This window comes from Neoarius graeffei, chromosome 22 (assembly GCF_027579695.1).
Source record: "Neoarius graeffei isolate fNeoGra1 chromosome 22, fNeoGra1.pri, whole genome shotgun sequence".
NCBI lineage: Eukaryota > Metazoa > Chordata > Actinopteri > Siluriformes > Ariidae > Neoarius > Neoarius graeffei.
In genome coordinates this window covers 48,047,280-48,073,875 of record NC_083590.1, presented here as the reverse complement: position 1 = coordinate 48,073,875, position 26,596 = coordinate 48,047,280, and the positions used below count along the sequence as shown (strand labels likewise).

Genomic DNA, 26,596 nt, shown 5'->3' with positions numbered 1-26,596 from the left:
TTTATGATTATCATGTGTACGTACTCTATGAGCGCTCTGGAGCGAGTCACTTCCAAGATGGCCGCGCAGACTGCATGGTTACTATTTTTAGCATCATGTCGGAGCACTATAGCTCTACGTACCTTTATCTTATGTCGTTTCTCAACACATGTTCTGACAGTTGGACTGTCTTTGGAGGAGTCGCCTTGTCCCAGGCAACTGCTGGATCCGGCATAGCTACTAGTAGACCCCCTCCGGAATACTGTAGGCACTGCTGATGGTAGCAGCACACGTTTGTGCTGAACTGAACACCCAAGAGATTCCTTTAAGCTGGGAAGGGTGTCAAAACAATCCAAATCGAAGTGTTCAGAGCACAGGACGGATGTTGGTGAGGGCTCCCACTTGTCACGAGTGCGCCTGACTTGCTTCACCCACTTCACATGCAGCTCGGGATCTCTGGGAAACTTGAATAAACTTACCCCATCCTTGTGGGTTTTGGAGCAAAAGCCGGCAACACAACACGAAGGCATAATAACTAATATATATATATATATATATATACCAATAATGATAAACTGAACACCTGTCGCATCAACAACAAACTGGTAAGTTAGGAGGAAGATTCTTTCGCTGACGTCATATAGCTCCTCCTCCTCTTTCGTCTCCTGGGTGCTGCAGCTCCGTCAAATTTGCCCAAATAGCCGCGTTTTTTATCATAACTTGTAAAATAGGCGCCTTCGTGAATTAATATATGGATCATCGGGAATTACTTTTTATGTTATAAAACATCGCCAAAGATGTCAAAAACGTGTCATCAGCACTTTAAAGGAGATACGCAGAGCCTTTATTTTGAAATACATTTCTGAGTGGATAGTATCTCCATCCTTGACTCTTGTACGCTGCATAAATGAGAATAAAAAAATCTATATATTTTTGAGAGTTAAAATCGACTGCATAGTTGTCATTCGAGCTGCCCCGCTGAGCCAGCCAGCCCTGAGTGCGTGACGTCACAACGGTAACCGGTTTCAAGGCCGAGGCCTTTTACAGCTATAGACCAAAGTCATATAAATAAAAATTTCTGGTGAAAGTAAGAAATGGCGTTACCGACTCGCTCAACTAAGACTGATTTGACTTCATTGATTGTGGGTTGACTCTCATTAAAACAGGATGGGTGTTATAACTTACGCAACATACATGTACATGCATGCGTTTTCACTGATAAAACGTAAAAGGCTAATTAAATAATCAGATGAACTGAGACGATCACATTCTGAAGCAAATTAAATAATCTTATACCGCTAACTTAAACACACAATACAAGTTACATGGATTAATCTAAATGCAGGTAAACGAGTGCTGTTTTTGTTGTTTTATATCCAAATGAGAGTCGGAGCTTACCCGTCTGTGTTCTCGCTTCTTGAAGGCCGATCTTGTGGCCGATTTGTTTTGAAATGATTTGACTTTCAGTTCTCCGTTCATTCGGTTCTTCCACGTAAGGGCGAGATATTGCTGCTGAGGCGAGCATATCCAGCAGAGAAATCAGACGGCTGCTCCACTCATTCTCCATTTTCTCCATACTGAGTATTCCGCCATTACTGCTCGGCTCAGGCAGTTACTAAAACCCGAGATAGGACGTCACCGGTTTTAGCAACAACCGCGAGGAGGTCACTGCCCGAGTGATATGTTATGTCCTGTTCCATCCCGAGTTTTAGCAACAACCCTCGGCTCACGCTCCAGGAGAACTGGTGCAACTGAACTTACTTTCCTTCTCTTGTAGTTTTATTTAACTGTTGGTACTGCACCCTCTTTCAATACGGGCTTATAGCCAACGCTCCTCAACAGATCAGAGGTCTCGTACGAGTCTTCAGTAAAACGTGCAGAGCAGAGGAGGGACCACTTCGTAGCCGCCCAATGTGCCCGTGAACTTCTCGCAAAATGCGTCCAAATCTTTGCAGTTTGAACATTCTTGGGCCATGAATGCAACGTAAATCCACCTTCTGTCATGTCGCTGTACCGTCCAGCAACACAGCTACGTGGCATGGCGATAAATTAGCTCAAAATGGAGGATCGGAGTTGCAGCCAGCTCTGTGTTTTAGAATAGCGGAAATGGCAATGAGACCGATAGACTTCCTGCTGTGACGTTACGGATGTCAAGGTCATTCACTCAGACCGCTACCTATATAAATCACTTTAATCGTAAAAATGACTATATTAGATTTATTGTTAACGCTTAAAACTATTCCTGTGCCATTCTTGAGGTCTCAGGGCATTTATAAACGAAAAGTGAGGCCATGATTCTGTGTACATGCTTTAAATTCATTAATTGTTCTATTTAAAAAAAAAAAACGAATAAAATTGGAAGTCTGTGATTCGAATTCAGTAGCTTTTGATCCACTAAACAAAAATAATTGAGTGTTGGAAAAATTCTTTTTATGACCTACACTTAAAATCTGAAAGGCAGTACAGCTTTAAGTCGAGAGACTATCACACTGGTCTCTAGACCACAGGCTACTATCCAGTGATTTTTGAAAGAAATTCCATAATAAGCTGTTGAGACTCGACAACGTTGACTCATCCAGTGTACAGTCTAGCACAGGGGTGTCAAACCTGATCCATAAAGGGCCGTGTGGCTGCAGGTTTTCATTCCAGCCATGCAGCAGCACCCTGATTTGGCTCATTCAATCAACTGACACACACACCCTTTAATCAAGGGTGGGTGTGGCTGCAAGTATTTGACTGTGTGAAGACCGTTCAGTTGATTTGAATGAGCCAAGTCAGGTGTGCTGCTGCATGGCTGGAATGAAAACCTGCAGCCACACGGCCCTTTATGGATCAGGTTTGACACCCCTGGTCTAGCAGCTCATTTGGTTTTAGACGTACCTTAGTTGAACTATGTTCAAAATAAAATCCTTAACCAAGATTGACAGGTTTCAGTGAAATCATCTTGAAAGTCCTGAAACGAGTCCAAAACAATTTGGAGAATCCAAAACGGAAGATATTTCTCTTCTTTTTCATGAAGAAAACAGGGAAAGCCTAGTCTGGTTAACACCAGACCGTATCACAAGTGAAATATGGTCTGGAATCCGCCTATTGAATTTCTCGTAGGGGAGGTGTGGTTTACGATTGTCAACAGCCGTTTATTGGACATTGCGAATGTCTATCATTTGGCGTATACGTAGCCCATGGCCAATCATGGCAGTTGTACCCGGTGACGTAGTTAGAGCGACGAAGAAGACAAAGAGGCGAAGAAAGACTGAAACGCCAAACGCTGTTCTTTTTTTAAAACAAACTTTCGCTCTAAACTATTCAGAACAGTGTCTAAAGCTTGATCGAAAGTTTGGTTCGTATCGCTCGCCGCCATGTTAAATGTGATCCGTAAACAGTCCCAAATAAACTACAAGCTTCCGTTTGTCGAGTAGTACGCGTCACCGTCTTTCCACCCCTCCCCACTCTCTGATTGGCTCCCTAACTCAGGCGAGCCTTTAGACCATAGTTTCCATGCTGTCTTTTCAGATCAGAACGATTGTGCAAAGCAGCATGAGATTTCCCAGGCTAGGGAAAGCCCACCACGTGATGCATCATGTAGTATCTTGTATTGCGTCATGTTGAAGCAGGAAAAAAATAGCGGAGAATTTAAGGCCACGTGGCCTTAAATTCATGAATTGTTCTATTTTTAAAAACTAATAAAATTGGAAGTCTGTAATTTCTAATTCAGTAGCTTTCAGTCCACTCAACAGAAATAATTGAGTGTCAGGGAAAATTCTTTTCATCGTCTACACTTGAAAAATCTGAAAGGCAGTCTAGCTTTCAAGTCTATATGCTTTACATATTTTGCTTGCAGAAATTAAAAAGAGATACACTACCGTTCAAAAGCTTGGGGTCACTTTGAAATGTCCTTATTTTTGAAAGAAAAGCACTGTTCTTTTCAATGAAGATCACTTTAAACTAATCAGAAATCCACTCTATACATTGCTAATGTGCTAAATGACTATTCTAGCTGCAAATGTCTGGTTTTTGGTGCAATAGGTGTATAGAGGCCCATTTCCAGCAACTCTCACTCCAGTGTTCTAATGGTACAATGTGTTTGCTCATTGCCTCAGAAGGCTAATGGATGATTAGAAAACCCTTGTACAATCATGTTAGCACAGCTGAAAACAGTTGAGCTCTTTAGAGAAGCTATAAAACTGACCTTCCTTTGAGCAGATTGAGTTTCTGGAGCATCACATTTGTGGGGTCGATTAAATGCTCAAAATGGCCAGAAAACTGTCTCGACTATATTTTCTATTCATTTTACAACTTATGGCGGTAAATAAAAGTGTGACTTTTCATGGAAAACACAAAATTGTCTGGGTGACCCCAAACTTTTGAACAGTAGTGTATAATAAAGTTCCAGCATGGTATGGTTGGATCGCTAAATGTAGAAACAGGTGTACAGGTGTACAGGGTTTTAGGATTTTACTGTTTGCCTTGTGCAGTTGTTTTATCGTTTAGTTAAGAAAAGAAAATTCCTACTAATGAAGTGGAAAGACTGAAACGATGAGGATGAGCATTTCATGTGTTGTTTTCTCTCAGGAACAGCGATCATGTGCTTTAAGGAAGACGACCAAAAGTGATTTTTGGACGGACATCAGCAGACCTGAAGCATGAGGCGAAGAACAAAGTTAAAGGAAGGCGGACACAGAAAGTACTTTACACTGCAGCAAAGCACACACGAGCTGTACAAAGGTGTTACTCAGGTGATTAATGCATCCAGGGTCGCTGCTAAAAGACACGAAAAGTAGGATGTTGCGTTCGCAATCCCAAACACACACGCCAAATATGAACTCTGGGAAATTGTTGGTAAAATGAACTGCTCTTTTATGCCTCCATACACTGCATGCAGAATTATCTAGAAAACTGTTTGTTTGTTTGTTTTTGTTTGTTTGTTTGTTTGTTTGTTTGTTTTATGAACATGGTTTAACACTGAGCCATAAAGGTTCACTCGATGTGTAAAAGGAGAGTGAAAGTGACCACTGCGGAGTGGAACGGTTCCTGTAGTGGTGGTGATGATGAATGCCTTTTTTATGTTATTTTTAAAAAGTATTTTGTATTAAATTTTGTTTTAAATTTGCCAGAACTGGAAAAGCAGACAAGTTTTAACTAAGAAAAGGCAATTTGCGAACGTGACCAATATTTAGTCAGTTCTGTAAGAGAATGTTCTGGAGAGGCACAGTATTAAAGGACGTGCACAATCTGTAGCGGAGAGCAGAGCGAGGCGAAAAATATCGTCACGGTTTCCGATACACGAGATGACGAACCGCTCACAAAATAGTAGCTGCATTTATTTAAAGCCTAGGTCACAACCGGACGCACGATTTTTTTTGGCCGTGCGATTTTTGGCGTTTCCCAAATCGCTGCGTTTTTTTTTTTGTTCGTGGAGAAAGACGCACGTTGGCCGTAAGTTTGTCTTGCAACCTGAAAAAAACGTAAGTGCCCGTAGAATTTGTTTGACATGACAAAGAACCTCTGCGGCCGGTCTACGGCTCAAAAATCAGCATGTCACACGCTCGCCCTCCGTGCGTTTCTTGCGTTTTTTGCACGTAGACCAGCCGTAGGAGCACGTATGGCCGGTTGTGACCGAGGCATAAAAAAAACAAAACAAAAAGCACGAGTTCATTGATGCTTTTTTCTTAACATCTACGAAAATAAATTAATCGTGAAAAAGAGGGGAAAATTCAACTTTTGTTCAAAATGGTGCTTGAACTCATTAAAACATTGTGTCGGTGTGCACACAAAGGTAAGCGCATTGAGACATCATACACCTGGATAGTGATGATCTATTATCCAGCCCGACAGAAGATCTTATTTAATAGAGAACTCTGAGCCGGTGTTGGAAAATACGTGAGCGAAAGAAATATTACGCGACTTGTACAATATTTTAACCTATCAGTATGTTATTCCAGATAAAATGTGCATGTTTACGCAACTATTTAACTCTTATTCTCCTGAACGGAGCTTACTGCTTCACAAATATTGCTTTGCTTACGTTCTGCTTCAGCGTTTTTGAAATCGTTCTATGCAAATAATAAAAACAAACGCTTTCTGGCTGTGTTAGTCGAGATCAAAATATGGGGTGTGTGATTTTGGCATGTTGGCATTAATTAATTTACATGTGTTTAATCACTATTAAAACGCTATCTCCATTTCAGGAGGCAAATGAAAATATTGATGGTGTAAAGTCTGGGACGATGGGCCTCATTTATCAAGCTGGATATGAACAGAGTTATTCATAAATACTGTGTACGAGTGCTTACACAAGGATTTTGGGGTTCATGAAAATCCTGCGGTTTCAAAATAACATCTGTGCTCGTGACCGTGTGTATACAGTGGTGCTTGAAAGTTTGGAAACCCTTTAGAATTTTCTATATTTCTGCATAAATATGACCTAAAACACCATCAGATTTTCACACAAGTCCTAAAAGTAGATAAAGAGAACCCAGTTAAACAAACGAGATGAAAATATTATACTTGGTCATTTATTTATTGAGGAAAATGATCCAATATTACATATCTGCGAGTGGCAAAAGTATGTGAACCTTTGCTTTCAGTATCTGGTGTGACCCCCTTGTGCAGCAATAACTGCAACTAAACGTTTGCGGTAACTGTTGATCAGTCCTGCACACCGGCTTGGAGGAATTTTAGCCCATGTCCGCCTCTCGATCGGGAGATCGGGAGTTCTATTCACGGTCGGGTCATACCAAAGACCATCATAAAAATGGTACCTACTGCCATCTGGCAAGGCACGCTGCAATACAGATGTGCATGGGGAGTTAAACTCTCGTGGTTACCAGAGGACTAGCCCCCCACTGTAACCCTAGCTATGTAATAGGCGAGAGGCCGAGGGCTATGGAAACGGAGATCGGCGCCGCCCGATGCGCCACAATACAGGTTGGGCCTGGTTAGTACTTGAGTGGGAGACTGCCTAGGAATACCAGGTACTGTAAGGTGTGGGAAGGAAGGACCTCCATACAGAACAGCTTCAACTCTGGGATGTTGGTGGGTTTCCTCACATGAACTGCTCGCTTCAGGTCCTTCCACAACATTTCCATTGGATTAAGGTCAGGACTTTGACTTGGCCATTCCAAAACATTAACTTTATTCTTCTTTAACCATTCTTTGGTAGAACAACTTGTGTGCTTAGGGTCGTTGTCTTGCTGCATGAAGCACCTTCTCTTGAGATTCAGTTCATGGACAGATGTCCTGACATTTTCCTTTAGAATTCGCTGGTATAATTCAGAATTCATTGTTCCATCAATGATGGCAAGCCGTCCTGGCCCAGATGCAGCAAAACAGGCCCAAACCATGATACTACTACCACCATGTTTCACAGATGGGATAAGGTTCTTATGCTGGAATGCAGTGTTTTCCTTTCTCCAAACATAACGCTTCTCATTTGAACCAAAAGGTTCTATTTTGGTCTCATCCATCCACAAAACATTTTTCCAATAGCCTTCTGGCTTGTCCACGTGATCAAACTGTAGATGAGCAGCAATGTTCTTTTTGGAGAGCAGTGGCTTTCTCCTTGCAACCCTGCCATGCACACCATTTGTTGTTCAGTGTTCTCCTGATGGTGGACTCATGAACATTAGCCAATGTGAGAGAGGCCTTCAGTTGCTCAGAAGATACCCTGGGGTCCTTTGTGACCTCGCTGACTATTACACGCCCTGCTCTTGGAGTGAGCTTTGCTGGTCGACCACTCCTGTGGAGGGTAACAATGGTCTTTAATTTCCTCCATTTGTACACAATCTGTCTGACTGTGGATTGGTGGAGTCCAAACTCTTTAGAGATGGTTTTGTAACCTTTTCCAGCCTGATGAGCATCAACAACGCTTTTTTTGAAGTCCTCAGAAATCTCCTTTGTTCGTGCCATGATACACTTCCACAAACATGTGTTGTGAAGATCAGACTTTGATAGATCCCTGTTCTTTAAATAAAACAGGCTGCCCACTCACACCTGATTGTCATCCCATTGATTGAAAACACCTGACTCTAATTTCACCTTCAAATTAACTGCTAATCCTAGAGGTTCACATACTTTTGCCACTCACAGATATGTAATATTGGATCATTTTCCTCAATAAATAAATGACCAAGTATAATATTTTTGTCTCATTTGTTTAACTGGGTTCTCTTTATCTACTTTTAGGACTTGTGTGAAAATCTGATGATGTTTTACTGTAGGTCATATTTATGCAGAAATATAGAAAATTCTAAAGGGTTCACAAACTTTCAAACACCACAGTAAATGTACACATAAGAAGACTAAGTAACGTAAACCTCGACTTGATCAACTTCATTTCATATATAATTTGCATGGATTTTAGTGTACTTTTATATTTAGTACAAATATACAGGTGATTTTATTTAAAAAAATCGTGTGCTGATTGGTCGAGAAATTCGGATTATTTCTCGATAATCACCTCGAGTGACTCGGCAAAATGGCCGCCAATCGCTTCGTCACTGTAAGTGAGGAAGAATTACAGATTATTAAAGAAAGTGCTGTTCCTAAAAGCATTAAAGATGCTATGAAGTTTGGTCTAAAACTCTTCAAAGGGAAAGTGGATTTGTGGCTTATTATATTTTATCGATTTCAAAACAAAGTGACTCGGTCTAGATAAGTGACACAAGTCTGTCCACGCCTTTATTACATTCACGTGCCGCTTTTGAAGATTGAAATAAACTATTTTTTTGAATAATCACCTATGTATTTACAACCCCGATTCCAAAAAAAGTTGGGACAAAGTACAAATTGTAAATAAAAACGGAAGGCAATGATGTGGAAGTTTCAAAATTCCATATTTTATTCAGAATAGAACATAGATGGCATATCAAATGTTTAAACTGAGAAAATGTATCATTTAAAGAGAAAAACCAGGTGATTTTAAATTTCATGACAACAACACATCTCAAAAAAGTTGGGACAAGGCCATGTTTACCACTGTGAGACATCCCCTTTTCTCTTTACAACAGTCTGTAAACGTCTGGGGACTGAGGAGACAAGTTGCTCAAGTTTAGGGATAGGAATGTTAACCCATTCTTGTCTAATGTAGGATTCTAGTTGCTCAACTGTCTTAGGTCTTTTTTGTCGTATCTTCTGTTTTATGATGCGCCAAATGTTTTCTATGGGTGAAAGATCTGGACTGCAGGCTGGCCAGTTCAGTACCCGGACCCTTCTTCTATGCAGCCATGATGCTGTAATTGATGCAGTATGTGGTTTGGCATTGTCATGTTGGAAAATGCAAGGTCTTCCCTGAAAGAGACGTCGTCTGGATGGGAGCATATGTTGCTCTAGAACCTGGATATACCTTTCAGCATTGATGGTGTCTTTCCAGATGTGTAAGCTGCCCATGCCACACACACTAATGCAACCCCATACCATCAGAGATGCAGGCTTCTGAACTGAGCGCTGATAACAACTTGGGTGGTCCTTCTCCTCTTTAGTCCGAATGATACGGCGTCCCTGATTTCCATAAAGAACTTCAAATTTTGATTCGTCTGACCACAGAACAGTTTTCCACTTTGCCACAGTCCATTTTAAATGAGCCTTGGCCCAGAGAAGACGTCTGCGCTTCTGGATCATGTTTAGATACGGCTTCTTCTTTGAACTATAGAGTTTTAGCTGGCAACGGCGGATGGCACGGTGAATTGTGTTCACAGATAATGTTCTCTGGAAATATTCCTGAGCCCATTTTGTGATTTCCAATACAGAAGCATGCCTGTATGTGATGCAGTGCCGTCTAAGGGCCCGAAGATCATGGGCACCCAGTACGGTTTTCCGGCCTTGACCCTTACGTACAGAGATTCTTCCAGATTCTCTGAATCTTTTGATGATGATATGCACTGTAGATGATGATATGTTCAAACTCTTTGCAATTTTACACTGTCGAACTCCTTTCTGATATTGCTCCACTATTTGTCGGCGCAGAATTAGGGGGATTGGTGATCCTCTTCCCATCTTTACTTCTGAGAGCCGCTGCCACTCCAAGATGCTCTTTTTATACCCAGTCATGTTAATGACCTATTGCCAATTGACCTAATGAGTTGCAATTTGGTCCTCCAGCTGTTCCTTTTTTGTACCTTTAACTTTTCCAGCCTCTTATTGCCCCGTCCCAACTTTTTTGAGATGTGTTGCTGTCATGAAATTTCGAATGAGCCAATATTTGGCATGAAATTTCAAAATGTCTCACTTTCAACATTTGATATGTTGTCTATGTTCTATTGTGAATACAATATCAGTTTTTGAGATTTGTAAATTATTGCATTCCCTTTTTATTTACAATTTGTACTTTGTCTCAACTTTTTTGGAATCGGGGTTGTATACTAAAATGGTTATCCGCCTCAGGCTCTGTGAATATCAGTGAATAATAATCTCAACTTCATCTCAGTTATTACTCACCGATATTCACTTCATCTTCAACGAATAGTTGTTAAATATCGTCAGTGCTTATTTTTATTACATTGACAGCGTTTAGCAGATGCCCTTATTCAGAGTGACCTTTTATATAAGAGTTTTAGGGTCTCGATTAGGCTGCATCAGTTGCCGTCACTTTCATAAAATCTGATGCGTTTTAGTTTGGGTGTTCCTTTTCGCCAATAAAGACATCCTGTAAAATTTTTTGACCATATTCAAAAGTCTAATGGTAATGGTGGCACCATGAGGTTCATTTTTGGCCAAAAAACGCTTATTTTATGTTTTCGCGTAAGGTTTGAATCACAATGTTGGACTCCGTTTATTGATTTCTTGTGACCCAGAGATCATGTTAAGAACCTTTGCAAGGGATTGAGAAGCATTAATGTGATTCATAATACATTTGTATTGTTTAAAAGTAGTTGAACAATGATTCAATGAACAGCTAGAACTCAAACTGTGCTTGATAATATATTTAGAATATGCACTAAAAACGTGTATCTAAGATATTTGGTATACTCTATAAGCTGCCATAATGTTTCATGAAAAGTGATCGAAATTTTGTCATAAAAGTCATAAAATAGCAGCTTTTTCCAAAACTTTGAGCTCCTGGTGCCACCATTAAACTTTTGAATTTTGTCAAAATATTTCACCCAGTGTGTTTTCTTACCAAAAGGAACATAAAACAAAAATGCATCATGATCGGAGGAACTTTTCATTTTTACGGGGCAACTGATGCACCCTAGTCTCGATCAAAAACGCATCTTCATGCGAGTTCACTCGGCCAGGGACTAAGAACACCATCAGGAAAATTTAGTGAAAAACTCGTTTTGTTTTCTTGCCTGAGCTGATGGAAGTTTTAGCGCTTGCTTCGTGTTATTAACGTTACTCATGTTATATATTATTAAACATATTACTGGCATCAAAGCAAGTCAAAATAACTTCCTCTTCAGCCTTTCAGTCTTCATCATGATCATTCAGTTCATGCTCACTCGACCTTTTATGGACTTTGTGGGCGTCGCTAAATGCAAATGAGCTTCTACATGCTTTGCATTTTGTCGGCGATCAAATTTTTGTGCGTCTGGCAGATAAACATTTACGCACAACTTTATTAAAAGAGCAGTAAACAAGGCTCGATGTCCTGGTAAATATGAAATATTGATTTGACAGTCCACCTACTTGTTTCAGCTTTATATTTTGCTGTCTGAGTAAACCTTGGGAAATGCTGATCAAAATGGCACTGTCTGATTTTATATGAATTGTACTTTATATAAATATAAATCATTTTCCAGTCTTAAAATACAATGGCAACCCTTCCCCCCCCCCCCCCCCCCCCCCCCCCTTTCCGGGTGTGTATTGGTTCTATTTTGACCAAATTGGATTTTTAAGAGCCTTTCTTTGCCATCATGTGACCCTGTTTTTGCACACACAAAAAAATGCACTTCCTCTGAAGTTTACATATTTTACCAGTGCCTTACGTTATTTATATTTGATTGTTCAAGTCGTAGTTTTTGTCAATTAAAATTTATGAATATTGAGGAAGAAAAAAAATGTATTGTGGAATTGAAATTCTGTCATGGCTATGTGTAATTTACAGTAAATAATCTCCGAGTTTAGTGTGGCCAAAAAAAAAAAAAAAAGACACGTTTTAGGATGTAAGCCTGGAAAAATGACTGTTTATGTATATTGTATTTCTTTTAATTTCAAAATTGCATACATGTCAACCTATACAGAATGTCCGTATTTTATACGGATTTGATTCAATAAACGTAGTATACGGGCGTATAAATAAAGTTATACGGATTCTTTAAAAAAAACATCAATATTTATTTAGAGCTATAATCAATTCCCACGATGATAAGAGCGCATAACATTTACAAACGTACTGTACGCCACAGACAGCCAGTAAAGAGTCTTATGAAATCGCGTGTTATCTTGTGGTAGCGAGACTTCGTTCCACTTTTGATCATGCGCACACCGCATTGCGAGAATCCCGCCAACCGTGAATTTGATGGTATGATCCATAGACATATAAACATAGACGCCGCCTTCTGCGTAGAATCATACGTCATCCTCGCCGCCATATTGGATGTGGCAAAGTGGAGATTCTTCAACCGTCTCTGGTATAGCGTCTAGACAGTAGCCGAGAATAAAGATGCCTCATTCATGTGCTGCGTTTAACTGTACCAACAGGTTTACCGTCCAAACGAGATCACATGGGATTACCTTTCACAGGTGAGACTGGAAAAATACTTTTCATTGTATTTGGTCTTTATAACGTAATTTTACGAACAGATTTTCCTGACTTTGTGGCTAATATGAAATCTCGTGCATAATAGCCGCTCGGTGAAACCTGTCTCCAAACAACGAAGTATTTCCTTCGTAACTACGCTGATAACACTGTGTTTTTGTCAAACATTGGAGCTTTGTATTCATTCTGAAGGTTTATTGTTATTAATATTGAATAAAAAGTAACTGGGATACATCATTGTTAATTATCATTCAAATTTTAGGTAAATTATTTTAATTTGCATCTTAGAAGGGAAATACGGATTTTGGAGGTTGGTTATACAGGTTTGATTGACCAAAGGTTGACATGTATGAAATTGGTATTATGAGTACTGCATGTGGATTTATACAATACAGTAAAAAAAAAAAAAAAACGCTCATGCGTTTTCTTAGTTGGAATTTAGACGAAAATGCAATGTTGCATCCTTTTTGGTTTGAAAGTGAATCTTCATTTAATACACTCCTCTGTCCTGAAAGTGCGGAGTTAGAAAAATAATAGGTCCATTGTGTAGAGTGGTAATTCATTGTATCTCTGTATGTCTCAAAATGTCTTGTGCATATCTTTCAATTCTGTTTGTATATATTAAATAAGATGTATTTTTTTAATGTGGTGGCCCAAAACCTTGCCAAGACACTTTATCCTTTTTTTTTTTTTTGGTCACCTTTCTGTAGCTCCTCAAAATGATAGCAATATAAACAGTCTGACAAATAAACAGTTAAGTAAACATTTCATGCTTTGCTAAGAATTCATCCTGCTCCGCTTCTTGTAGTTCAATTGTTTGTTTAATGGTGATCTGTGGGCTGAGCTGAAGAAGAGAGAGCACAAGAGAGGGTCGAGGACCCTGGATGATCTGGGGAGACTGTGTGAAGAGGAACGGTCTCCGACACCCTGCTCTGTATCTCCAACCTTATAAAATGTTATCGGAGAGACTCGGTGCGGTTTTACTGCCAGAGGAGGGTGTGCAAAGTGTTAAATACAGAGGTGACGATAATAGTCGCACATGTTTTTGTAGAAAATATATTTCTTGATGGGGGATTTGTTTTTCTCTGAATGAATAAATGTATTTCAATTAAAGGTTGGATTTTTCTCATCCTTTTTATCCATTTTTATATGGGGTGCCAATAATTATAGCAGGCCCTGTATATACTTTGACAATTCTGTTGATGTTTATGGAAATGACACCTTATCTCGTAATTGAGTTTTTGTAATTCCAAGAAAGTAAAAGTTTTCTTTATTTATCAATCGTCACTAACCTCAGAGTGCATGATCTGTCCGTGGGCAGTGTTTTAATCGCTCTCACATTTTAATCTGCCTTCATTTCCTGCAAAATATTAATGTTACTTAATGCGGATGGCATTAACCCTTTGGCACCGGACCTTTTTAAATATCGTTCCTCCAGGAACGATGACGTTAATGGTTCATCTCATCTCATTATCTCTAGCCGCTTTATCCTTCTACAGGGTCGCAGGCAAGCTGGAGCCTATCCCAGCTGACTACGGGTGAAAGGCGGGGTACACCCTGGACAAGTCGCCAGGTCATCACAGGGCTGACACATAGACACAGACAACCATTCACACTCACATTCACACCTACGCTCAATTTAGAGTCACCAGTTAACCTAACCTGCATGTCTTTGGACTGTGGGGGAAACCGGAGCACCCGGAGGAAACCCACGCGGACACGGGGAGAACATGCAAACTCCGCACAGAAAGGCCCTCGCCGGCCACGGGGCTCGAACCCAGGACCTTCTTGCTGTGAGGCGACGGCGCTAACCACTGCACCACCGTGCCGCCCACATTAATGGTTGCTATGAAAAAATACAAATACCTTGAAAACAAAGAAATTGTCTTACAATACTTATTTAAAATGGTATATAGTGTGATGGGCATCCTGGAGTCCGACCTCACGCTGTTTTTGTTTGAATAGGCATTGGTGAAAATGGGGGAATTTTGGACTTTGGACCAAAGGGTTAATATTAGTAGGTCAAGTTGAATCTAAACAGGAACCGCACAGCTAGCCAAGCTCATCTTAGCTGCGTGCAAAAGCCGAGAATTTCGCTAATTTTGTCGAAAAATGGTTTAACGACCATTTCTCATGTTTGCGGTTCAGGAAGTGTTTACATTCACAGCACGAACATTTTTTGCTCAAAAATAAATCAAATGTTTGTCACCTTTCCAGTTGTTTTGTTGTTATGAGATCCTGATCTTGTAATTACACGATAGTGTCTGTATTTTGTGAATGCAGTGCACATCTATATATGGTTGTGGTCAGACGTTTACATACAGTGACATGAATGTCATTTGGGCTTTCAATTATTTCTCTGAATTGTTCATTTTCTGTGGCGAAATGATTGTCCAACATATTTCTTTAATAGAAAAAAAAATCCCCATGAATTTCGTGCAGAAGTTTTAATTTAATTTAGGTTTTCTGAAATCAACACAGGGTCAAAAATTTACACGCACTCACTTAGATTATTAATCCAGAGGTGCTGAAACTGCCAAAATATGTCTTATCTTGCCAAAGCCGAGGCCTCTTAACTTCCTGTTAGTGATCGTGATTGACTACAGCTGGTAGCTTCTCTGTGCCTTCATAAAAAGGGTGGATTGACCAACACACAGTAAAATGGGAAAGTCCAAGGAGCTCAGTGCAGATCTGAGAAAGAGGATCGCAGATGTACACAACTCTGGAATGTCTCTTGGAGACATTTCTAAACAACTGCAAATTCCAAGATCAGTTCAAACAACTGTATGTAAGTTACTGACAGGTACAGTATAGTCATTTTGCCAAGCCAAAAAAAAACAGCCCAGACATTACCAGATTTCAGCAGACACCTCAAGTATTGTTTTGTGGATCACTTTGAGATGGGCTCAGTCCGATAGCAGAGATGTTCTAGAAAGCTGCCACAGATTTACGGAGGGGCGCACCTGTCAAAAAATAGTTTTAGCATTGCAGATACCAAGATATGCCTGCCGTTTTATTATTATTTTTATTTATTTATTTATATTAATAAGGCTTAAAAAATAAATAAAATAAATTGTTCTGTGGGATTGAGCTGAAGAGTTTATGAAGAGTAGCTGAAGAGTTCATATTTAATAGTATGTCCTAGCGGCGGCACAGTGGTGTAGTGGTTAGCGCTGTCGCTTCACAGCAAGAAGGTCCGGGTTCGAGCCCCGTGGCCAGCGAGGGCCTTTCTGTGTGGAGTTTGCATGTTCTCCCCGTGTCCGCGTGGGTTTCCCCCACAGTCCAAAGACGTGCAGGTTAGGTTAACTGGTGACTCTAAATTGACCGTAGGTGTGAATGTGAGTGTGAATGGTTGTCTGTGTCTATGTGTCAGCCCTGTGATGACCTGGCGACTTGTCCAGGGTGTACCCCGCCTTTTGCCCGTAGTCAGCTGGGATAGGCTCCAGCTTGCCAGCGACCCTGTAGAAGGATAAAGCGGCTAGAGATAATGAGATGAGATAAATACTGTGTGTTCTAGCCAATTAAGAGCTAATACATGAATTATAATAAATACTATGAATGCTTTGACCTTACTCTTTTTTCCCCACAATCATAATCTTTAACCCTACAAAATTGTGATGTTGATTTCACCAAACTTGAGTGACTTGCATAAAAATAATCCATTCTCAATCTTGCCACTGTGGTTTACATAAAAATTTGAGGGCTATGAATCAGATGGGATTTGCCATTATTCACCCTAAAATTGATTAGAATGCAGGAAATTGCATCTAAGAAATACAAAATTTTCTGGGGGAGGGCCCCCAGACCCCCCGTCCAAATAATGTCCTCCTTTTTGATGTCATGGAAATGGTCACCCTCATGGGCGCCGCCAGGGGGGGAAAGGTTAGAACAATTCTAGGGGCCCAGCACTGCCATGGGGCCCTTTAAGGGGCTGATAATATGCTTTTAATGATTTTAATAAGACTTTTGAAATAACAACAATGCAATATTCCATCTGGTAAAATGAGCTAATTGAACAAGGTTGTCTATTTCTTGAGTTCTTCAACATATTGTCATTTAACCCTCCCCCTTTTGTGAAATGGTACGGTCCAGTTCTGGTAGAAGCGCGATGCGTTAAATCTGTGTGCTGATCAGTGCAACGCTACTTGCTGCTGTGTCGCGGTGCAGCAGCCAGCCAGCCAGCAGTGGAGTGCGTACAGTCTATGATCGCTAAATATGAAGAGTGGCTGTCAAAAACGTAAAGAAAGGCAGCTGAAAGCTGAGAGGGACCGGAGAGGCAGGCAACTGGTCACTCAGTTTTTCCCAAAGAAAGGTAGCTATCGCTCACATGTGTGTTCAAAATATTAGCGAATGGTAAATGAACAGTATGAACGTGGTTGGATTAGCCTATCAAGAGAGCACTTTTACAGTTTGTACAGTGACATTTTTTCCATTTTAATAACTGAACTACTGACTTGTGTGATAAACAAGATGAAATATTACATTATGCTGGTGCTAATAACTAGTGTTAATAACCAGTTTCATAACTAATGGGGTGCCCTAAATATGCACAGATTCAGCCTCAGGGGGACCTCCGCCCTACCAAACCACTGAACCCCCCTTTGGAGAAGGAGGTAAGCAGCAATACAACCCATAAATGCTTTAGGATTGAAGTTTTTAATGAGCGAGCGCCATATAGTCTTGGCCAGTCATATTGTCTTGGCCAGCCCTAAGGGTCCCATCTGCATCTCATCATTGCTGAGGAGTGTGCTCCCATCACCCAATCAAGCATCCAGCCAGAGCAGGTCATGATATTTTTTACCATATTAACATGCCATTGTTGTGTGTTATGCCTGATGTAAAGACTCTTGTCTCTGCGAGCCTACCACACAGATTTAATACTTGTCATTTTTAGGGCATACCTAACAACCTGTGTTTTCTTTCTCCCCCCCCACCCAATCTGTCCCTCTGAGTTACATGTTGATCCTGGGATTGAGATGCTGGCCTCTTCTGCCCCTCGGACCTGCTTGATCCATCCTGGTGCCCTGTGTCTGGTCGGAGTTTTATCGCACCGCTCCTGTGAAGGACGGCCCCATGAGGACAGTTGAGGGTTATACCTGTTAAAACTGTTAATATTATAGTCAGGCTGTCTGTTGTTGCCCAAATGAGGATGGGTTCCCTTTTGAGTCTGGTTCCTCTCGAGGTTTCTTCCTCATGTCGTCTGAGGGAGTTTTTCCTTGCCACCGTCGCCACAGGCTTGCTCATTGGGGATAGATTAGGGATAAAATTAGCTCATGTTTTAAGTCGTTCAAATTCTGTAAAGCTGCTTTGCGACAATGTTTATTGCTAAAAGCGTTATACAAATAAACTTGATTTGATTTGATATACAGTTTGCTAGATTAAAGTGTTGCTAATAACGGACAGCAGTCAAGTGTTTGACATGGTTACGTGTGTGGAATGTTCACACGTTCTAAACCATTGGTTTCAAATTGAACATATTCCCTTTTTGCAGAACGGTACACACAGCTTTCTACCTAACACATAACAATCCATGGGATTTCCATAGGTATTTTGATGCTGGGTAGAAAACTTTTTCTATGATTTATTGGCAGTCACATCACACATTTCACTACCAATTGTCCTAGCACAAGAAGGCATGTGGCAAACTCTTGAATTTTCATTTGTGATTGTAAATGCACCAGAATTAGTCACTGACCAGTTTTCATCTAGTCCCTGGTAGGTTAATACATAAAATGTAATAAAGTCACAAACTCAAGGTCCATGGGCTATCAAAAGGCAAGGCAAGTTTATTTATATAGCACATTTCATACACAATGGCAGTTCAATGTGCTTTACAGAAGTAAAAACAAAAACCGTAAACAATAGAGAAATAAAATTACATAAAATAATTTTATTTTTATTCTAAAACAATTAATTAAAAGAATTAAAAGAAAATAATAAGACTTAAACAATAGTAAAAATAAAATAATAAAATGTAGTAGTTCAAATAGGATGAGAAAAAAAACCCAGCAGAATAGAATAAAGAATAAAATAGAATAAAGTTAAAGTAAATTTAAAACATGCAGAGAAAGTAAAGATTATAAAAATGTAAAGAAGACAATATTAATTATTTAACAGAAAGCATCTGAAAACAGCTTGGTCTTTAACCTAGATTTGAAGCTGCCAACAGCAGGAGCATTTTTAATGTCCTCTGGCAGTTGGGTCCATAGCTGCACTGCATAGTAGCTAAAAGCTGCTTCACCACACTTTGTTTTAACAACTGGTTTTAATAGTAAATTTTTCTGTTTTGATCTGGTAGATCTGATTGGGTTAGGCCGCTGCAACATATCAGAGAGGTAATTGGGCCCTGTACCATTTAGAGATTTGTACACCAGCAGCAATACTTTAAAGTCAATTCTGTAGCTTACTGGAAGCCAGTGAAGGGACCTTAGAATTGGAGTAATGTGCTCTGTTCTTTTTGTTTGTGTGAGAACCCTAGCCGCTGCATTTTGAACCAGCTGAAGTCGTTTGATGGTCTTTTTTGGCAGGCCTGTGAAAAGGCCATTGCAGTAATCAACCCTACTAGAGATGAAGGCATGTATAAGTTTTTTCAGATCATTTTTTGACATAAGTCCTCTTAGTTTGGAAATGTTTTTTAGGTGATAAAATGCCGTTTTAGTGATTGCTTTCATGTGACTGTCAAAGTTTAGCTCGCTGTCAATGAAAACACCAAGATTTTTAACCATTTCTTTAGTTTTAATCCCTTTTGTGTCAAGAATAGTAGTAATCCTGAGTCTTTCATCTTTTTTTCCAAATAGAATTACTTCTGTTTTATCTGTGTTCAGCTGAAGAAAATGTGACATCCAGCTATTGATTTGATCGATACACTGGTAGAGACATTCAAGGGGGGCATAATCATTAGGTGATAGAGCAAAATAAATTTGGGTGTCATCTGCATAGCAGTGATACAAAATTGAATTTTTATTGATAATTTGCCCAAGTGGGAGCATATAAAGGTTGAAAAGTAATGGTCCAAGAATCAACCCCTGGGGGACACCACAGGTCAAGGACATTGACGTTGAGGAACAATTTCCCAGGGTAACAAAGAAGCTTCTATCTTTTAAATATGAATTTAACCAATTGATAACTTTACCAGTCAATCCAACCCAGTGTTCAAGTCGATATAGCAGTATGTTGTGATCAACAGTATCAAAAGCTGCACTGAGGTCCAGTAATACCAGGACCGATGTTTTGCCTGCATCAGTATTAAGATGTATGTCATTTATAACTTTAATCAGCGCTGTTTCAGTGCTATGATTGGCACGAAATCCTGACTGAAAATTATCAAAACGGCTGTTTGATATCAAGAAGGCAGTTAATTGATTGAAGACAATTTTTTCCAGGATTTTCCCGATGAATGGTAAATTTGATATTGGCCTGTAGTTATTTAACACTGAAGGATCCAGATTATTATTTTTTTAAGAAGGGGCTTTACAACGGCTTTTTTTAGGGACACAGGAACAACGCCAGTCTCCAGGGATGTATTTATAATTTGAAGTACATCTGTAATTATAAGATGAAGAACAAACTTAAAAAAGTTGGTGGGCAGAATGTCCAGTTCAGATGTTGAGGAACTGAGATTTTGTACAGTTTTTTTCAAGAGTCTCATAATCAATTAAACAAAATTCTGACATTGTGTTGAAGTTATCTATCTGTCATTGGTGATTGCAGCTTTTCAATTTTTTGCAACTGAGATATATTATGAGAAATATTCTGCCATATGGCGGCACGGTGGTGTAGTGGTTAGCGCTGTCGCCTCACAGCAAGAAGGTCCTAGGTTCGAGCCCCGGGGCCGGCGAGGGCCTTTCTGTGTGGAGTTTGCATGTTCTCCCCGTGTCCGCGTGGGTTTCCTCCGGGTGCTCCGGTTTCCCCCACAGTCCAAAGACATGCAGGTTAGATTAACTGGTGACTCTAAATTGACCGTAGGTGTGAATGTGAGTGTGAATGGTTGTCTGTGTCTATGTGTCAGCCCTGTAATGACCTGGCGACTTGTCCAGGGTGTACCCCGTCTTTCGCCCGTAGTCAGCTGGGATAGGCTCCAGCTTGCCTGCGACCCTGTAGAAGGATAAAGCGGCTAGAGATAATGAGATGAGATTCTGCCGTATTTTATCAATTTTACCTTTGAAAAAGGTAAATAATGACAATAGTGCAATTAAAAGTCAAGTAATGACAATAGTGCAATTGTGACGAGGGTGGGCAAAGTTGGGGGGCCCAAAATTCTAATCTTTCATGGGGCCCAAAATTTCTGGCGGCGCCCCTGGTCACCCTACACACTGTAAAAAAAAATAGTTGAGAATACTTGAAATTTCAAGGCAACAGTCTGCATTAAGAATTTTATGTTTTGCCAACGATGTGCCCATGATAATCCAAACTATGATAAAACTGTTATCTTTATTAAGAATTCTTAATTAAGTCAATTTTCAATTCCTCATTCTGCCAACATAGATTTCTCTTTTTGCTGAACAGTGGCATTCACAGTAGTGCAAAAAGGCAATTGAGGTTATCACAATTTTTTTTTTTAGATTTTTTTGGGGCTTTTTTCACCTCTATTTGGAAAGGACAGCGTAGAGACAGGGAGGGATCGGGAAATGACCTCGGGTCGGAACCGAACCCAGGTCCCCGGATTTATGGTATGGCGCCTTATCCACCTGAGCCACGACAATTTATCATTAAACTATACATGCCTTTTTTTCATTGTTCTACACAATTACAAAACTTCAATATTGAAATAAAGTTTTTAAAACCCACATCGTGGGTATGGCGTCGTGGCTCAGGTGGATAAGGCACCATACCGGGGACCCGGGTTCGATTCCGACCCGAGGTCATTTCCCGATCCCTCCCCGTCCCTCTCTCCCGCTCATTTCCTGTCTCTACACTGTCCTATCCAAATAGAGGTGGAAAAAGCCCCCCCAAAAAGTCTGATAACCTCAATTGCCTTTTTGTACTACTGTGAATGCCACTGTTCAGCAAAAAGAGAAATCTATGTTGGCAGAATGAGGAATTGAAAATTGACTTAATTAAGAATTCTTAATAAAGATAACAGTTTTATCATAGTTTGGATTATCATGGGCACATCATTGGCAAAACATAAAATTCTTAATGCAGCCTGTTGCCTTGAAATTTCAAGTATTCTCAACTATTCTTTTTTTAATTTTTCTGAGTAAATAAATGACCAAGTATAATATTTTTGTCTCATTTGTTTAACTGGGTTCTCTTTATCTACTTTTAGGACTTGTGTGAAAATCTGATGATGTTTTAGGTCATATTTATGCAGAAATATAGAAAGTTCTAGCATCGTTTCTCAGAAATCTGGTCGCCTCAGGAGAGGAAAGGGAAGGAACCGATGAAACTCTTAGCCAATCAGCTGCGTCGTTATGAAACACGGCGTTCGGACCAATCAGCGTTCGCGTTGTTGGTGAGTCGAAAGTTTCCAAGATGGTGCTCGAAAGCACTATGGTCTGGTAAGGAATAAAAGCATCTGTTTATACGTTGTGGGGGTTTAAATGGTTGTGTGATGAGCTGCTGTTGGGGATTGATGTTTCGAGACGCCGCTGTGATTTCGGGTTTCGGGATTAATGAGTCGGAAAAGCGCTCCGGGTGGATAATTGCAGTGCAGTCAGTATTCTCCTGAGTCATTATCTACCGGACAGCAAGCTAACGGGTTAGCCGAGTGCTTAACAGGCGCTTTAGCAGCAAAATGCTAACTAGTGTACGTAAATAAAGCGTGTTTATTAACAAAAACAACAACAAAAACAAAGTGTGCTGTGAATCCGGAAGTGCGTCTGATTGTTACACAGCACTGATATGATTTTCAGCTCCACAGCTAGCACGAAGCTAAGCTAAGCTAAAGTTCTGGTCATTATTCCTGATCTCCTCTTCATGTTATGTAGATTAGACCGGCGGCTACAATTATCGACACCTTAACGATCTTTTGTCCGTTGTACGAGTAGAAAAGACTTTCAATACGTAAACTGTGCATGAATAATTAATCAAACCTCCACTGGGGGGGGCGACAAAACAATTGATTCCTGATTTCTTGGCGTATCAGATCACGTGACGCCTTTGTCCACAATTATCGACACCTTTGTCCACAGTTATCGACATCCAGATAATTATTTATTTAAAAAAAAAACGCAATCCAAGCCTGCAAGATGTGATTGGCATTGGGCAAGAGACAGGAAAGAATGACTGACTGACTGACTGACTCCATTTGCTGTGCAGAGTTCTGCTGTAGGAAGGCAGATGTGGGTGAAATGTCCATCAGCGGACAGGAAACTGAATGTGTTTCTGCTTCACGGACTTGACAAAAGGATTGGGCGGCACGGTGGCGTAGTGGTTAGCACGGTCGCCTCACAGCAAGAAGGTTCCGGGTTTGAACCCAGCGGCTGGCGAGGGCCTTTCTGTGCGGAGTTTGCATGTTGTCTGCGTGGGTGTTCTTTTTGGAGAGCAGTGGCTTTCTCCTTGCAACCCTGCCATGCACACCATTGTTGTTCAGCGTTCTCCTAATCATGGACTCATGAACATTAGCCAATGTGAGAGAGGCCTTCAGTTGCTTAGAAGTTACCCTGGGGTCCTTTGTGACCTCGCCGACTATTACCCGCCTTGCTCTTGGAGTGATCTTTATTGGTCGACCACTCCTGGGGAGGGTAACAATGGTCTTGAATTTCCTCCAATCTGTCTGACTGTGGATTGATGGAGTCTGAACTCTTTAGAGATGGTTTTGTAACCTTTTCCAGCCTGATGAGCATCAATAACGCTTTTTCTGAGGTCCTCAGAAATCTCCTTTGTTCATGCCGTGATGCACTTCCTGTGGTTTCCCTCACAGTCCAAAGACAAAGGCTCATACTAGCCAGCCATGACAAATAAGTAGCCAGCCGGGGGGAGTAAACACAAAATAAACTCCCGTGCATGCAGTTCCCAGGATTAAATGTATTTTCCACAGACCATTTATTTATTCACTTTACTCAAATACAAAGTAAAATGGCAGTAAATCTTCTTTCTTTTCTTGCGTATTGCATCATGAGGCGTTCCTGGCTTGTAAATCTCTTATTTTCGGTGCATGACACATTCACGCAGCTGAGCATGCTATGAATTAACAACGACAACGGTCTGCAGTGGCGGCTACACAATTACACACTCGGCGAACATTTCTCCATTTGTGTATGAAAATACACTCCAACCACTCAGTTTGGGTTCATTTACAACCAACGGTGTCTTTTGATGCCAGCATGTAATTGAACGAGAGAAGACTGGTTTACCGGAGACAAAATAAGCGTCATCTCTGCTTCTGTTCCCGCCGACGGCCCCGACACACTACTGCCTCCGCCGAGTGCGCGCGCACTCTGAACTGAATCAGCTCTGCGCATGCGCCGTGCGGCACAAAAAAATGGCAGCCACCATGAAGGAAGGAGATCCGGAGTTTTCAAACATTTGCTTAAGTGTGAAATCGCAAAATGGTATTCTAGAGAACAACAAAATAGTAAAGATTCAGAAAAACAAATCATTCAGTGATCATTTTAATAGTGTAATTTCATCCGAACTCGGCCTAACGCTCGATTTAGAACTACAAAAAGTCCGTGTGTCGGACATTTTAAGTACCTTTGTAAAAGTTTTGCAAATGTTGCAGTCAGCATTTAAAATGCTAACTTAAAGTTTTTGTACAAGTTTCAGTTGATTAAACCGTCATATTTTATTAAATGTGTCTGCTTTTGTAATAAAAAAGTACTTGAAAGAAAAAGCAAACACAGCATTGCGATTTCTTATCCATCCATCAAAAAAAAAAAATCCCTCCCTCCCGACTGAAAATTTTTTTGCTCACCTGGTGGACAGGAAACTGATTTTTTTTTTAAGGATGTTCTAAGTGGCTTCTGGGAAATTCGATAAACCTATATTCCTGAATCTCCACCCAGGGAAGATGGTTAAATTTGTGTTTTGACACTTTGTGTTGGACACAACTTGGTACAGATGTCAACACCCGGTTACTTGTAACGTAAAGGGGAAATCCTGTCTCGTCTGCGTTGAAACTTGAAAATGCACCTGGGGTTGTTAATAAGATTCTGAAAATCCAGTACCAACTTCTCTACAAATGAATTAAAGCCCTTGTACCAACCCTGAACCCTGGAGGCTCATTCTCGCTCAAGAAGTTGCGGAACCCGTTCTGTTATCTCTGGATGCCGCTTGCGAAATGGGGAAAACCATCCTTTGCCTGGCAGATTGTTGGCGAATGGTGTTTTCCTCTCATCGATTCATCCATCCATCCATTATCTGTAGTCGCTTATCCTGTTCTACAGGGTCGCAGGCAAGCTGGAGCCTATCCCAGCTGACTACAGGCGAAAGGCGGGGTACACCCTGGACAAGTCGCCAGGTCATCACAGGGCTGACACATAGACACAGACAACCATTCACACTCACATTCACACCTACGGTCAATTCAGAGTCACCAGTTAACCTAACCTGCATGTCTTTGGACTGTGGGGGAAACCGGAGCACCCGGAGGAAACCCACGCGGACAGCATGCAAACTCCACACAGAAAGGCCCCTGTCGGTCGCTGGGCTCGAACTCAGGACCTTCTTGCTTTGAGGTGACAGTGCTAACCACTACACCACCGTGCCGCCCCCATCGATCCATAACAGTTGTAAATGTCACTTAATTCCACAGGGTGTCTAATGGTGGACACCGGTGAAAGTGATCACTATTATCGACACTTCACGTGGATGTGACTTCTCAAATGCGCGTTTAGATACAAAATGGCGACTGACAAATGAAGGAGTAAGAAACAGAGTAGGTTTCGACAAGGATATCAGGAAATATCGGTGAATTTGATCAGTAAAAACATGTCCATGATCTTTCCACCATGCTTACCTGCGATGATAACGTCCGGGTTTTCATCAAATTGCTGATCGTGCTAAAAACAATTCCATCTCCGGTAACAAGCTGTCATCAGACGACAAGGGCGAGGCGGGTCTTCCGGTTGATTGATTAACCAATAATAACTGTTGTAACTGAAACGCACCTTTTGTAAAAATGTTTTTTTATTGGTAAATCTGAAAAGGTGTCGATAATTATGGACTGTCTAATTTGTTGTAGGTCGTAATGGACCAGTTATTATTGACACTGTATCAAGTTGGTCATTTTGTTTGAGTCTTGTAGATCTTGTCAAGAATTTCAAAGATCCTTGAAGATCTTAGCAAGAATTCTAAAGATCCTTGAAGACCTTGAAAAGAACTTTGAAAGTTATTGTAGATCCTTGAAGACCTTGGCAAGAAGTTAAAAGACCTTTGTAGATCCTTGAAAATCTTGAAAATAACTTTGAAGATTCTTGTAGATCCTTGAAGATCTTGGCAAGAAGTTAAAAGACCTTTGCAGGTCCTTGAAGATCTTTTGAGGATCTTTGTTGAGATCCTCAAAGACCCTCACAAAGAACTTTACGGATCCTTGAAGACCCCTGAAAGCTTTTCACCTGTGTCTCGGAGTAAAACAATAACAAAATTCAGTTAGTTTTTTTTTTTTCTTTTTTATCAGACATCTAATTTATTGGGTTTGTTTACCTGACATGTTTCGACGTACAACTTCCGTCTTCCTCAGAGTGTCACCGGATGTTAATTGGTGACGCATCTTTTATCAGCTGCTGTTTCTGAAGGCGTGGCCTTCCTGTCTGGTTTGACAGGTCGGTCACGCCTTCTACTGTCTGTTTGTCCCCTGCAAGATGGCACTCCAGGTGTGGGAGAGCATGTATGCTCCCTCATCCCGGTTGATGGTCCTCGGGCTTCGCTTACGGATCTCCATGGCCTCCCTGATCCAGCGCTGATGTTTGTTATCTTCTGTGCGGATGACTCTGGCATTCCCCCAGTCCATAATGTGATTTTCCCTTTTACAGTGAT

General features: G+C 40.7%; 2 protein-coding genes across 6 annotated transcripts in view; both read left to right on the top strand.

Annotated features, from left to right (window-relative positions):
- pip5k1aa (phosphatidylinositol-4-phosphate 5-kinase, type I, alpha, a) overlaps positions 1-17,810 on the top strand; it is a 118,685-nt gene extending 100,875 nt beyond the window's left edge. The window contains exons 16-18 of one of the 4 annotated variants that reach the window (XR_009651223.1): positions 4,552-4,715; positions 17,230-17,289; positions 17,383-17,810. The gene's annotated coding sequence lies outside the window, so the exon portion shown is untranslated. Of the gene's footprint in view, positions 1-4,551; positions 6,388-17,229 lie in introns of those variants that run through there. The other 3 variants (XR_009651222.1, XR_009651221.1, XM_060904890.1) reach the window with 3 other exon arrangements.
- A 4,236-nt stretch (positions 17,811-22,046) lies between these two features.
- psmd4a (proteasome 26S subunit ubiquitin receptor, non-ATPase 4a) overlaps positions 22,047-26,596 on the top strand; it is a 69,560-nt gene continuing 65,010 nt past the window's right edge. The window contains exon 1 of one of the 2 annotated variants that reach the window (XM_060904886.1): positions 22,047-22,130. In XM_060904886.1, the coding sequence (XP_060760869.1) occupies positions 22,090-22,130 (41 nt within the window). In that variant the 5' untranslated portion in view covers positions 22,047-22,089. Of the gene's footprint in view, positions 22,177-26,596 lie in introns of both variants that reach the window. The other variant, XM_060904887.1, reaches the window with a different exon arrangement.